General features: G+C 39.8%; 1 protein-coding gene across 1 annotated transcript in view; it reads right to left on the bottom strand.

The window, feature by feature from the left end:
- Window positions 1–11,745, bottom strand: part of LOC100701150 (cadherin-6) — a 58,952-nt gene extending 47,207 nt beyond the window's left edge. Inside the window, exons 1-2 of the mRNA XM_005464510.4 lie at window positions 11,448–11,745; window positions 2,085–2,424 (exon numbers count right to left, since the gene is read on the bottom strand). Of these exons, the coding sequence (XP_005464567.1) occupies window positions 2,085–2,306 (222 nt within the window). The 5' untranslated portion in view covers window positions 2,307–2,424; window positions 11,448–11,745. The remainder of the gene's footprint in view (window positions 1–2,084; window positions 2,425–11,447) is intronic.
- Between the last annotated feature and the right edge of the window lie 3,227 nt (window positions 11,746–14,972).

Raw genomic sequence — 14,972 nt, 5'->3', positions numbered from 1 at the left:
AGTAACTGAGCTCTCTCTGTCTGGAAAAGGTTATAAAGCCATTTCTAAAGCTGTGGGACTCGAACCACAGTGAGAGCCATCATCCAAAAAACATGGAACAGTTTCAAGGAGTGGCCAGCAGACCCCAAAAGTTACCCCCAAAGTGCAGCAACGGTTCATCCAAGAGCTCACAAAAGACGCCAGACCAACATCCAAAGAACTGCCTCAGTTAAGGTCGGTGTTCATGACTCCACCATAAGAAAGAGACTGGGCAAACTGGCCTACATGACAGAGTTCAAAGACAAAAGACACTGCTGAGCAAAAGGAACATAAAGGCTCGTCTCAGGTTTGCCAGAAAACATCTGGAAGATCCCCAAGACTGTTGGGAAAATACTCTGTGGACTGATTAGACAAAAGTTGAACTTTTTGGAAGGTGTGTGTCCCATTACATCTGGCATAAAATTTAAACAACATTTCAGAAAAGGAACATCATACTGATATGATATGGTGCTGGTAGTGGTGGTGGTCTGGTGCTGCCCCAGGACCTGAAGACTTGCTGTGATAAATGAAACCATGAACTCTGCTGTCCACCAAAACACCCTGAAGGAGAATGTACAGCCATCTGTTCATGACCTCAACCTGAAGCACAACTGGGATCTACAGGAGGACAATAATCTAAAACACACATGCAAGTCCTCTGAGTGGCTGAAGAGAAACAGAATAAAGACTTTGGAGTGGCCTAGTCAAAGTCCTGACATGAATCCGATTGAGATGCTGTGGCACGACCTTAAAAAGGTGGTTCGTGCTTGAAAACCCTTGAATGTGCCCGAATTACAACAATTCTGCAAAGATCAGTGGGCCAAAATTCCTCCACAGTAAAAGACGCTTTGCCAGTTATCACAAAGGCTTGACTGGTGTTGTTGCTGCTAAGGGTGGCCCAACCAGTTTCAGGCTTAGGGGGTAATCACTTTTTCACACATTATTTTGTGTTTACTCGTGTTATCTTTGTTTAATATTTCAACACCACTGCTGCTCTATGGACAAATTTTTTTTACTCCGGGTTTACAAGCTGCTACACTGGTCACTTTAGACCACTCCAAACTGTAAGTTGTAAATTCTAATTGTAACTTCTGTTGATCCCCTAAGACTTAAGCATATGTTTATTTTTTCTCCTTTTTATTATTTCATCGTCTCATCTCTCTGTAAGCTGCAGTGGATACAGCAGAGATGTCAATAAAGTTTACTTTGACTTTGACTTTGCATGTCAACATATAAAGTACTGTAAAGGTTTAAAATATCACTCATGTTTCAAGGTGAACAGATTGATCTGAATGTCAAAATATAATACATTTTGAAGCCCTTATGGCCCCATAAACAGGGAAAGAGGTTGAAAATGTCATTTCTAATGTAAGTAGAAATATGATAAATACAAGGTTTGTAGTCTGATCTGATTTTAACAAAAAATTAAACAAAAAACACTTAATGTGCATGTTTATCTGAAAATATCAACACCTGTAATATTCTCCTGTGAACTGTTTTGTCCAACTATGACAAAGAAAACAAAAGCTTGACGTTACTGTCCAGCAATGAGAAGGTTAGCAGAGAGAGAGGGAACGAGATAGCACTGCTGTTAGGCAGGAAACAAAGACGTGCATGCACACTGTACTGTCAGCACAGTTTTATATGAAGTGCTATAAAAGTGCTTCTGATTTCTTATTTTTTTACCCATATTTGTCACAGTTACATGTTTTATATCAAACACATTTTATTATTAGAAGAAGATAACCCAAGCAAACACGAAATGTAGTTTTTAAATGATAATTGATTTAATTAGGGAAATAGACCTGAGCTGTCATATGTAAAATTAATTTCCTCTTCACTAAAACTTACAACGCTGATTTGAAATATTCCTTGCACAGATTCCTGAGCTCTATAATCGTCAGTCTGTGAATACATTTTAAATGAAAGCTGTTGGTACAGTATCCCTGATTGCTGCTCTGTGATCAGCTGTGGTAAATCATTATGCTTTCTGCTAATTAAGAGAATTCCATTTAATTTGGGAATATGTCATCCTGAGTGTAACTTAATGGAAGCACAGATCTTACCTTGCCAATATACTGGTAGTCAGAGCCTGTATACTCCTCCTGCAGGAAAAACTGGTTCCACATCCAGCCTCGCCTCACTCGTTTCAGCAGCTTCTCTCCTCTGATGGCTGCTTCTATTCCCTCTCCATCTGCTGTGTGTGTCCTCCGCCCATTTAAAGCCAGTGCATCATCAAGGGTCAGGCAAACACAGAGACAAACAATGCCCAGGATAATATTCCTCATCTTTGTGATGGAGATGTAGAAGTCACGAATGTTCTATCTTCCTAGCTGGCTCACTCCGAACTGGCAGATGGGTCTATCTGTCATAGTCCTTCCAGTTTTGACTGACAGTGGAAAGGATCTGTAAAAAAATAAATAAATAAAAAATGTCAGTTCTGCATTTCATAACATTCATCCTGAGGGCAGCTCATTAACTTCTTGGCACTTTACAGCCTGATGTGGGAGTGCAGGATTTTGTTAAATGAGCAGAAATAACAGAAACAAACGCTGTCTACAGCTAACATTTTCAAACATAGGCGTGAAAGCAGAGTTCCTGTTATTCCAGCATGCACCACACTCTCATTCACTACACAGTGAAAATGCTGAGGTCACATGGTACTCTGCTCAATGACTGTACACCCATAAGCCTTAGTTGTAGCAAAAACACAGTTTTTAGTCACACATTGTTTTTGTCTGTCCAAACTTTCACTTCCAGCAGGTGATCTGTGCCGTGACAACACAAAGAAGTGTGAAATTAGTGCTTCATCTGAAAATAACTCCTGTCTGTAAACGCGATGCTCAGGGTGTAATTATTGGTCTAAATTGACAGAAAGCCTTATAACTTATCCTTACATTTGACCTCTGACAGACTGATTAAAACGATAATAATGCTACATAGATACATATTTAAAGCTCTGTTTCTTCCTGCCATTGTATTGAAAACATGTATATAGTGGATGATTAATGAGGACTCTAATTGTAATATTACTTTGGACCTCTGACCTCTTCATAGTTAAGGCTGTGCTGAGTTCATAGGAACTGGAGAAACTCTGATTTGTCTTGTGTACTGTGTTTCTATGTGTGTTTCCACATTTCCGTATATCACTACACCTCTTTCCCATTTTCCAATAAAAAGATTTTAAAATGAGAGGTGGCTCAAGACCTTTGCACAACACTTTAACTATCTGAAACTGGAATGAATCAATCTAAAATCAGCCCATTTAACTGAATTTGACAGAATTCGGTTTGCCTTGGGAGTGTGGGATACTTAGCTCACTGCTCCTTGTACAACCATTATAGGAGCTTGGTCAGACTCATTGTTGGTAGGTGTGGGACTTCACCAAGGTTTTCCTATTTCACCAACTCTGTTCATTATTTGTACAGCCAAAATCATCTCATCATGTCTGATGAAGCTACCAAAACTACAATAACATCTAACTTGCACCTGGGTGATCAGCAGCAGAGCGTGAAGTGAAGGGATTCTGGTAAACTGCCAAGCAACTTAAGAGGGGAAGGTGGTGCTCTACCCACACTGTGTATAGTCAGGTGGAGCGCTGCTGACTTCACCTGAGGATGTTGTCAGGAGGTGGAAGGATTTCTTTGAGGACCTCCTGAATCCCACTGATTCATCCTGAAATGAATGTGTCAGTGAAATATTTTAATCCCATGTTTTTTCCCCAAAAGCTGAGTAGTTTTGATACTTGATCTAAATATTTGAAAACAAAGTGAATGGTCCAAAAAGAAACTCCTGTTCGAACGACCAAGTTTTTGGTTACATAATGAGTTCATTTGTCTGTCTTTCTTGTCTGCAGCAGACACAGACCTGCCCGTATGCACAGCAAATACACTGATGTGGATCTATGTTAGCAATCTGCACACTCATATATGTTTTAATATAATAGTATATTTTACTTCATATTTGACAGGGCTGTAGTATTTTGTACACTTAAAAACTGCCCTGATTTGATAAAGCCGTGCACGCTCATGTTGAAGGATCTAGAAGAAACGCTTACACAGCAATTACTCCACTGAAAGGAAACGTGCTTGTATCATCCCACAGAGAGCTGTCTGTTCAAACTAAAATAATCTCTTTTTTTATAATCTCTAACACATTTCACTGGTTGACAGCAGCGTGGTCACTCCATGTCAGTGTGTATTCACACAGACAAGAGTCAGTGTTTGCTTTTTAGAGGCTGAAACAAAAGATCGGAAAATCAAAATCAGAACCGATCGGACCCATCACCATGGGACTAATCAATGAATCACTTGTATTGTGTGTTGGCCTTGCAGAGCTTAATTTGAATGATAATGTAACCACATCAGTTCATGTGTTGGACACTAGAGTGCAGCCCTGACAAGCAAAACTAGTTATCAGCTATTGTAATAACTCAGTGTTGATACAGTAATCAGTGTTTGGAAGCCAGCAGAGTCGTGTCAGGTAAAAATGTTTTCCTTTCCTGCACACTGAAATGCTTCGAGATGACACAGCTGAAGTGAACAAATTCCACATTAAGTCATTAACTTTAAAATCTCCTGTCATTGTTGCCCTCTCTCTAACGTCCTCTGCCTAATGCAGCCTCCATTTGTCCTATTAGGCTGCTGCTTTATGAATAAGCCTGAAGTGAGCCTGGTGGAGAACACACACAGACTCATTGATTCTGACTGGACATCAGCCTTGCTGATCCATTATTACACAGTGAAGAAACCCGGAGCTCTCGGGTTTTACCGCTCAAAGGGATTTCCCCATTGTCTAACTATTCTAGTGTATGTAAGAGTGTATCAGTCACCGAGAGGTACGGCGCATGTGCCGAACATCGAACCAACAACCATCTATGACTTTATTCTTCTTCTAATATCTTCATTGCTTCTTGACTAAAAGAGAAAAGTCATAAATTCACAGCTCACCACGGGACCATGTTTTTGTTGCTCCACATATAATCTCATCTCAATCTGGATATTCCAAATCAAGAGATGATGAAGAAGCCTGCATCTAAGTGATTAAAGTAACTGTTAGTTAGGCTGTTAGTGAATAGCAGCTTAACTGTGTGTGATGATCAAAGTAACAGTTACACTGGAACGTTTCCAGACTCTGATGTGCTTCCTCTTTCATCCAGAGGAGCTTTGAAACAGACAGGTTAGTGCTGGAGAAACATCACTGCACAGGGCTTAAATATACAAATGCCAGTGCAGAAAGTGAGCGCTATTAAAGCAGACAAATAATAAAGTAAGTGCATTCAGATTACAAGAGGAGAAGCTAGTGGAGTCTTCCTGCCCGCTATTACTCACATACTGCAGAAACAAGCAGCCAACATCCTGCTAAAAGCAGACTTCAAATAAACACTTTGGTTTTTAATTAGAGAAGCAAAAACTGGAATTTTTTTTGTTACTCGCCAATAACAATTTTTGCTTAATTCTTTCTACAGATGATAACTGGCAGCATATATTACTAGTACAATAAAAGACCTGCAGTAACACAGCAGCAACACCTGCAGCACATTACAGGATCTTCTCTGTCCTGTCTGGAAGCTTTTGCAATCAGAATTATGACTGTTTGCTTCTCCAGGATGAGTCTATAAATTCTTTGCAGGCTCCTCTTCTTCATGTGTTTCTTTTATCTGTTTATTTATTCATTTCTATTTGTGTTATTTCAGCTATAACATTACATGTGTTGCATGACTATGTCTGAGCTGACAGGCAGGAGGAAAAAAGGGATGGGGGAGAAAAGATAATAAACGCACAGAGCACAAAACAAACATACAGCACTGCTTCGTACTAAGCAGTGAAGGGGTGAATGGGGCCACTGCAGCAGCCTCACCCACCTGCCCTCAAGGGCCTGTGTGTATGATGCTGTAGTGTGAACCATATTGACTCGAGTGTAATTAAAAAGGAGGGACAAGTCGCAGTACAGCCAGCAAAGCCACGTGAACGGCCCTACACCCTGAATCTTCTCTCACTTACACAGTGAAAGATAAAGGGCTTATTGGAAAGAGGAGAAGTGTCTGCTACAGAGACTTCATCCTGCGCAGTAGCTTAGCTGTTCCTAGGACTGCACTCTTCTGGACAGAGATTTCAGACATTGTTCCTGGGATCTGCTGGAGCCACTCGCCCAGTACTGGGGTCACTGCCCCGACTGGGACCACTGTTGCCTTCACCCTTCACATCTTCTCCAGCTCCCCTTGGTACTTCCTGAGCTTCTTGTGTTCCTGAATAATCAGGCCCCATCTTATCTTAATGACCTTGTAGTACCATATCACCCTAATAGAGCACTTCGCTCTTGCACTGCAGGCTTACTTGTTGTTCCTAGAGTATTTAAAAGTAGAATGGGAGGCAGAGCCTTCAGTTTTCAGGCCCCTCTTCTGTGGAACCAGCTTCCAGTTTGGATTCAGGAGACAGACACTATCTCTACTTTCAAGATTAGGCTTCAAACTTTCCTTTTTGCTAAAGCATATAGTTAGGGCTATAGTTACAGTTATCAGATAAACCAGCGGTCCCCAACCTTAGTTGCTCCACGGACGGTTTAATGTCAGACAGTATTTTCACGGACTGGCCTTTAAGGTGTGGCGGATAAATACAAAATAAAATGATACGACCAAAACAAAAACTGTGGTATTTTGTAAATATAATAATAAACACGAATTCACTGTGTGATTGTGTAACTTCATTAGCAACGTCCTCTTGAAATACGCCAACATTGAGAGTAACATCCTCCTCTCTGCCCCTCAATGCTCTCTGGTTGCTATGGTAACACGTAAATATTTCTTTCAAAATAAGACACACAACTGCAACACGGGAAAAGACCCAGGGAAACCGAGTAAACGATAAAAGCCCTGAAAACCATAAATTTCAACTCTCGCGGCCCGGTACCAACGTGGGATTTATGGTCCAGCAGAGGCAGGGTGTCTGCTGCAGATCGCTATGTTGCAAGGCAATGTAGAAAGAATGTGGTCCAACCAGTCCATGAGCCACTCTTGCTTGTGCCAACTGCAGAGAAGAGCAAGGTTATAACATAGAAAGAGCTGACGTGAAACCTGTTTTTTTATCATTGAAGGTTTATTCAAGGTTCACCCATTCCCGGTGAACTGTTGCTAACATTATTACGACATGATATGACAGAGGTAGGCTGAACCGCTTGCTCACATCTGCCCAAGATGCCAAACCAGAGGTCAAGAGGACAAGCTTTTCTAGTTACACAGCGGTTGTGGTATTCTGCTGTTAAATTCAGGAGGTTGTACAAAATGACAGTACAACACAGAATTTCACTTAGGAGCTGTACCTGATTCAAATGCTATTTTCACATCTGTAAAGGACAGATAGCAGCATCCTTTTTTATTCTCTCTAACCTGGCTTTGATGAGCAGCAGCATTTGCAAATACAACATACTACACCCAGAGAGCTGTAATTGGAAAAGCTATCAAGGAAGCCAAGGAGAAAGCTGATGTTGTCTTCAAACAACAGTTTACCAGCTCTTGTCCAGACAGATGCAGCTGAAAACCTGTCAGAGTAAAACAGTTCTGATGTGAATGCTCTCTGCAGTGTTAGAAGCTGCTGTTCCAGAGTTATCTGGAGCTAACTGTTCTCGAGGTCTTGTACAACAAACACATTCACACTGAATACACTGAAGACGCTGAGTCAGCGAATCAGCTTGAAAAGTGAGCATAGAAACATGTACTTTATATCGAAAAGGGCTGATTAAGAGGACATTTGATCTACTCGATCATGAAATACCCACCACCACCAGAAATTTGACACACACACACAACCACTGCCAACCCAGTGCAGCTTCACACAATAATATGGAGATGAATTAATACGGGCACATTATAGAGATGGCACGATACCACTTTTTTATGTCCGATACCGATATCATAAATTTGGATATCTGCCGATACCGATATGAATCCGATATAGTGTGCGTGTTTTTTTATCAATAAAACTGTTTTTTTTAATATCTTGCTGCATTTTGTAAGTTCATACTCAAGTTTTAAAAAACCCACTAAAGCTATTCTGTTATACCTGTATGTAAAAAATACACTGCACCCAAAATATTTCATAGTTCAGCAACACTGATCAATCTAATAAACTTAAACCTGCTCCATCCTCCCTATTCTGGTATTTTAAATATTAAGCAACCTAACTAATAGGGTTCTGAAACCCCCAGCAAAAAAAAAAAAAATAGGGAACCACCCCCCACCCTCCACCTCATGATGCTTAATCGACGTAATCAACTTTAATTTGATGCAGGGTGAAAAAAATGCACAGAAATAAATAATTTTTCAAGAATAATTAAATAGATTCAACATCTTTCTTCTACAGAATTGCAGAATTCACAAATGGTACCTTCCCAAAGGAAAAAGTACTATAGCTTACTAGGGTATATTAGACTTAATAGTTACTATATACAGTAATGGACTTCTATACATTTTACATTATATGTATATACATTATACATAGCTACGTAGAAAAGGATCCTGGTGTAGAAAGTAATATTAAATACATTCTAACAACAGCTTATCAAGCTTAAACGTGCTGCTGTTGTTCAGCCGCTGGTTTCCTCTTTCTGGTGCAAAGTGGGCCAAAAACAAAGAAGAGAGACGGACTCGCCACAGAAAAGCCGATCAGCTGATCATTGATCAGTTTCATGATTGAAGTAGCAGCAGGAGAGGGAGAGAGAGAGAGGCAGTCGCTCCATATATCGGTTATTAAGCTTAACATGGGAACGCTTTACAAACATTCAGAGATGAACTTACACACTTGCTTTACTTCTCTCTGGGATAACTTCCTCGGAGATGAAATGCTGGTTTGGTAGCGAGGCTACAAACACACACAGCCGCTCTATCACGTGACCACACTGCTCCGACGTGCTACGGTTATGAGCCGAGTTACGCCGTGTCGCAAGTTTTGTGAGATGCTTGTTTGATATTTAGTGGATCGGATTATATTTTTTATTTCTCGCCGATATCCGATCCAGTAATTTAGGTCAGTATCGGACCGATACCGATACGTAATATCGGATCGGTCCATCTCTAGCACATTAGTCTGCCATGTTACACATCATTCACAGTTTCTGGTGTTTTCAACACTTTCTGCTCTGATAATCAGTTCCCACTGGTACCTGATAACAACACATTTTTTATCAGTACCAAAATGTTTTAACACATTTACAGCAGCTCACTTTTAAATCACTACTGAAAGTAATTTACATTAAACTTCTGTTCTGAAGCCTGTCAGAAGCTGCTGCTTTTCCACATATCTATCACACTGTGGAGGAGACCTTGGCTGAATCATACTTGCTCCAAAGTCATCTGACCTTACACTTAATGTATTACCTAATTATTAAGATCTAATGTCCTTAAAACACTGACACCTGGAGAGAACCTACTGCTCCGTCCTTTGAATGCATTTCCTAAACTTCACCCGGGCTAACAAACTTGCCCAGCAGGCGGCAGCCTCCATTTTGGTCCAGCTCTTTGAGAGTTGTTGTTCAGCTGTTGGGTTAGGATGCTCTTAGGTTGTCACTGAGAAATATGTACTATGTGGACTCACTCAGGCTACGTAACAGCGCTGATGGATTAGCCCTGGTAATCTGTGGGACTCCCGCGGAGTATAAGTGCGTGCAAATTTAACCAGAGGTCTAAATTGTCAGCAGGGCCTTTGAATTCCAGTGCTGTTACAGCTTTTCACTGTTTCACTGCTGAGATTCAAGGGGTAAATTGTTATTTCATTTTCATTCTATAGAAAATAACATTTAAAAAAAAAATAACTCTCCAAATCTGTAAATTTTGTTTTTAAAAGGTCATAAAATCTGGCTGAGAAAGAGAACTAAACAAAACCTTACATCATCCAAGTGCATCAGAGTGAAACTCCCCATCAAACGTCCTGTCAGTTTAATAAAGCGGTGAGCTCGTTTAGAGCGTGCAACTATGCAAACTTTACATTCAACAAAAGCTAGAAGGCAACCCACCAAGTGGCTGTGATCTAATTACAAACATGTAGACAAAATGTAAAAAGTTTAATGACACAAACTCCCCTCAAAATCTTAATGCAAACTTTCAAATATTTATTTCATTCACTTTCTAATGAACACTGCTGCTACCACAACTGCCCAGATGATACAAACACCATCTGAGCTGCCCCGTCCAGAGGAGAGCTGCTGCTGCCACTGTGTGACCCGAACCTGGCAACATATCTGCCCAACATGTTCAGTCTGAGAAAACATTTAGCACCGTCTCCTGTCCAAACGGTGAATGCTAACGGACTGGATCTTATATAGTGCTTTTCTAATCTATACAATTTGCCTCATTCACCCAATTATACAAGCACGTGCTTTTTCTAAGTGCTTTTGATATAACGTCCACCGTCATTCATACTCTGATGGATGAATCTGAGACAAACTTGGGCTTAGTATCTTGCCCCGTATTTGGAACAGGAGCAGCCAGGGGTCAAACCACCAACCTTCCAACTAGCAGATGACCTGCGCTGCCACCACGCAGCCCAAATCCAACACAAACGTCTACAGCAAATTAGCAAAGGAATAATATTGTATTCAGTGAGCGGGATAATCTAACTACTGTAATTAGATCCAAACTTTATTAGAGGAAGTAGTGATCGAGACTCTGCTACAGTCTGTGTAGGAGTTTCTGCCCTGAGAAACCACAATGACCGAAACAAAGACTAACGCTACATCATTAATGTTGTAATGTCTTTCAGAGATTATATACAGTATAATATATAATATACATATTATACTTCTAAGTTCACAGTCACAAAATATAACGTTCAGCACACATTAACATAGATAATAACATATCTGATAGATGAAAAAACAGAAAACCAATTCTTAAACAAACTTCCAGAACCGTAAAGAACAAAGTCAGAAGCATCTTCTTTTATTTCACTGTACCTGTCGGGTTTTACCATTGAGCTGGTTATTAACCGTCGCAGCCTGTGAAGTGACCCACACATGTTTAATCCTATTAGTCTGCCAATTCAAGATTACTTTTTTTTATGGTTTTTTTAATTAGATCTGAAAAACGGGCTAAATCTGTCGTCTAGCTTCGACACAGATTCCACAGGAATAAAGCGGAGAATAAATGAAAACAAACGCGTTTTGTAGCTGTTTATTCAAACAGAAGAAATAACAGCTGCTGATGTTTATGCTCATAATTTATCGTCACTGTTACCAAACAGCCAAACGGAGCGCGCGCGTGCCTGCTGCTCGCGGCTAAAGCCCAAATTAAATCACGCATCTTCTGCCAGCTTGTAAAGGGTCCACGCTCAGTCTGCTGTGGAAAAAACACCAAACTCAAAGTGTTCAAATAGACACGAACACCTAAACAGCTGTCCGTGTTGTCTCAACCTGTTGTAAAAAGACCCGGTGACACTTACCGCTGCGTGCGGAGCGTTCAGAAGGACACGCCACAGTGACTGTGGCGGAAACGGAGTGCTGTTCCACGCGTGTGCAGCATCTCTCTGCGTGGAGTCTCGCTCTACTCATCAGATCAGCAAACCGAGGGTTTAAAATATCTGCTGATTGGTCATTACAGGCCCGCGTGCGTACGCTCACGTGCACATGAACATGAGTTAACCAAGCAGCAGAAAACCATTTCACCCAGCCGTCATTTCACGGCCCAGTTTACCGCACTGTTACAACAAACCTGTGTTAATAAGAAGACCGCAACTCCCAGCCGACACCCACAGCCCGAAGTACGGCAGAACTGAGAATTACAGCTAAAATAAATACAGCTGCGATACATCTGCTGGTTTAAAAGATGTTATTGGGCCCCAAATCTGTAATTTAACAGAATATCTCATATAAATGTACAGAATTTCCCTAAATAATATAAAATTATAAAAAGTAATTAAAAAATCACGAAAAAACTGTACCTGTGAATAAACATGATTTTTACATTTTTATGGAAAATGTATTATTTTTATACTAAAAAATATGGTTGCAAGATTAACATAATTTCACAGCTATTTTTATTTAAAAGATAAAACTGTTAACTTCTAGTTTTAAGCTGTAAATACATAAAATTGATGCACTGAGTGTAAAATGACACGAAAATGACAGTAAAATAAGTTTCTGTAATTGGGTTTGTTCATTCATTAATGGATATTTTGTGTAATTATAGACGTTGGATGGGGAAAATGGCATGAATGTTTTTTATAATTATATCACATCTACAAGTATTAAGTTAAAAGGTGTGACTGTGGTAATTACCGAAATTGGTAAAATTACAGAAGAATAATTAAAGAGAAATGCATAATCTATATTAATCTGATTGTGAAGAAGAAATGTTAATTGCCTGGTTAAATACATCAGATGCAGTAAGTATACACATGTTTCATGTAAACATTATCTGTAACGTTCTTATTGGCTTTAACTCAAATAATAAAACATTTGAGTGACATAAAAAATGTGAATTTTAATCTTATGTACTGTACAGCCTATATAATAAGCATGTAGCTCAATAAGTATAAAAACCAGACAATACTGCATATATTAATAAATCCGCCCACCGGATGGCCAGGCACTCGTTTTCCACGGTGCTGTACCTGGCCCCGCCAGGAATATAAGGAACATTTGAGGCTGCTTGGGAATTTGCTCTGCTTTGCTCAGCAAGAAGTCGGACTGCTTCTTAGTGGGTGTTGTTCTCTGCCAGGGCTGTGCTTATTAATAAATTCTGTTCATAGTTTTCAGGGCCAGAATTTCTAGGCATATTGTATTTAGGTGGCAAACTGGTGTCCTCAGAATCTCATCTGTACTCTGAGAATCTCGGAAGTGCTTTTGTTGGCTTCATCAGGTGGTAGCCAACAAGCTGCTGCCCCACAAGGAGGAGTTTGTTCCTCCAAATACATTTCAGGAGATAGTTTGGGAGAATAAAGTCTGGGCTTTTCTCCTTATTTGTGACTTGGCCCCAGATAAGGAGAAAAATAGACAGACGGATAGAATGATGCTAGGAGAGGGATGCAAAATATACAAATTCTACAGACGGTTCCACAGAAGCCCTGTGACAGACCAGTCTGTAAATGGGAAAAAATGTAAACATAAAAGTAAAACTAGTATTAATAAAATGTATCAAAAAATCCCAGTGATTTGTTTTTTTCAGTTTCAGCTTTTATCTTTCAGCCCCACTTTTTTTTTTCACTACCAAAATCAAGAGGCACGACAGTGTTGTGCTTTCAGCACGTGAAAAACGTCTATGAGTTGCAAACTGATAAGGAACGAAGTAAGGAACTCTTTCATATCCGTTGGTCCAAAAATTTTTCCAGAAATTAGTCAGTTACAGTAACTGAAAACTAAAACAACTACTTCAGGCCTGAGAAACACAGTTTATGATGTTTATCTTCAAACCATGTTCTTACTTAGATATCACTGGAAAAAGCTTTAAAAAGTGATCACATTCCACGTTCTTGAGACTTTTCACAGGGCACAAACGTTTTACACCAAAGTCCTGTTGTTTCTCTAATTTACTGATTCTCTCAAGCTTAGATCCCCCTAACATCGTTCACACCGCTGTCACTGACTGCCTTTGGCTGTTTACAGCGCCCTGCCAAGTAAAAATGAAAATCTGGAGTTCTGACTAAACAAGGATGCGACGACAGAAGAAAGAAAATTAGCTTTTTGTTTGGGTGTTATTTTCATTTTCCACAGCATGATGGTGTAGTCTCAGTAAATCTTCTTAAAAACTAAACTGAGATTTAAGAACCCTTTAGTATGCATGGATTGCTATTTTCTGATGTATTCACCCTCCTTAGTAAGTAAAACTGGCTCTGTAGGACCAGTGCAGCAAAAGATCTGGCACAACTGTTAGATTTTGGAAAAGGGTGAAGATAATAATTTGATTAAGACTGAAGCGTCTTTTCCAGTTTATCAATTTAGCATTTGGATTTATTGTGAATCTGCCTGCTCATTAGCTTGTATTAAAAGTCTTTTCATTCAGAGCTGAGACTGTCACAGTGAGTTTAATGTCATCTTGCATACATTTCAAAAGCCCGTTGACAGACAGATGCTGACAAACATAAAGACTGATTTTATGTTGAATGTTAGGGGTTTGACTGTTTTTGGTATTACTGGTCTGTTGAAAGCACAGAAAATACAGAAGGAAGAGTTTTGATGGTGAGCACAACTAGAAAAGGATTCAGAAGGTTATGAAAGCTGATATGAATTCATGGATGTGTGGAGGTGGGGGAAGTGAATCCTGCTTCGGGCACCAAAGAGACTTTCAGAAACTGTGGGGCTGAGACTTTTGTCTGTGAGCATCAGTCACTGACATCCTGCTGCTCATGCTTTGGTTTAGTTAACACCAGCCACTGAAGAAGTTCCCTGTTCATGTTCACAAACACACACACACACACACACAGGACTGATACTTCATTCCAGTAGTAGTAGTTGGAAAAACAACACACACACCTCAAAGAAAGCTTTATGCTTGCCCCGAATGGATACAGATAACAGCTAAACAGATATGGAGTAATCATTGAGACGATAGGTGCCAGTGTTCATTTGGACAAATTCTGATTTAGTTTCAGCCTCAGCTTTTGACTAAAGATCATTTTGTTTTAGTCATAATTTAGGCGTTATTTTAGTTTAACTCGACTATATTTTAGTCAGCTGAATCAACTTTACAGTTAGTCTACGATAATCTAATGACTGTTTGTAAACTGTGTGGAGTAACTTTCCCCAGTAAAAACATGTGAAATGTGTCCACATGTCTGGTCTTCTCTTCCTCCCAAGGGTTCACATTTTTTCACGTTTTCATGAGAAACAGGAAGTATCCCTCCCACTCCCAACCTGTTTGTCAGCAGCAGCTAGCAGCTACCATGTTATTTGTATTAACAATGAATATGTGGCCACCGAGTTATCAAAGACAATATACACATATGTATATATATGCACATTTTTGTTAC

The sequence above is a fragment of the Oreochromis niloticus genome, linkage group LG18 (assembly GCF_001858045.2).
Source record: "Oreochromis niloticus isolate F11D_XX linkage group LG18, O_niloticus_UMD_NMBU, whole genome shotgun sequence".
Lineage (NCBI taxonomy): Eukaryota > Metazoa > Chordata > Actinopteri > Cichliformes > Cichlidae > Oreochromis > Oreochromis niloticus.
This window is presented reverse-complemented; position numbering and strand designations above follow the sequence as displayed.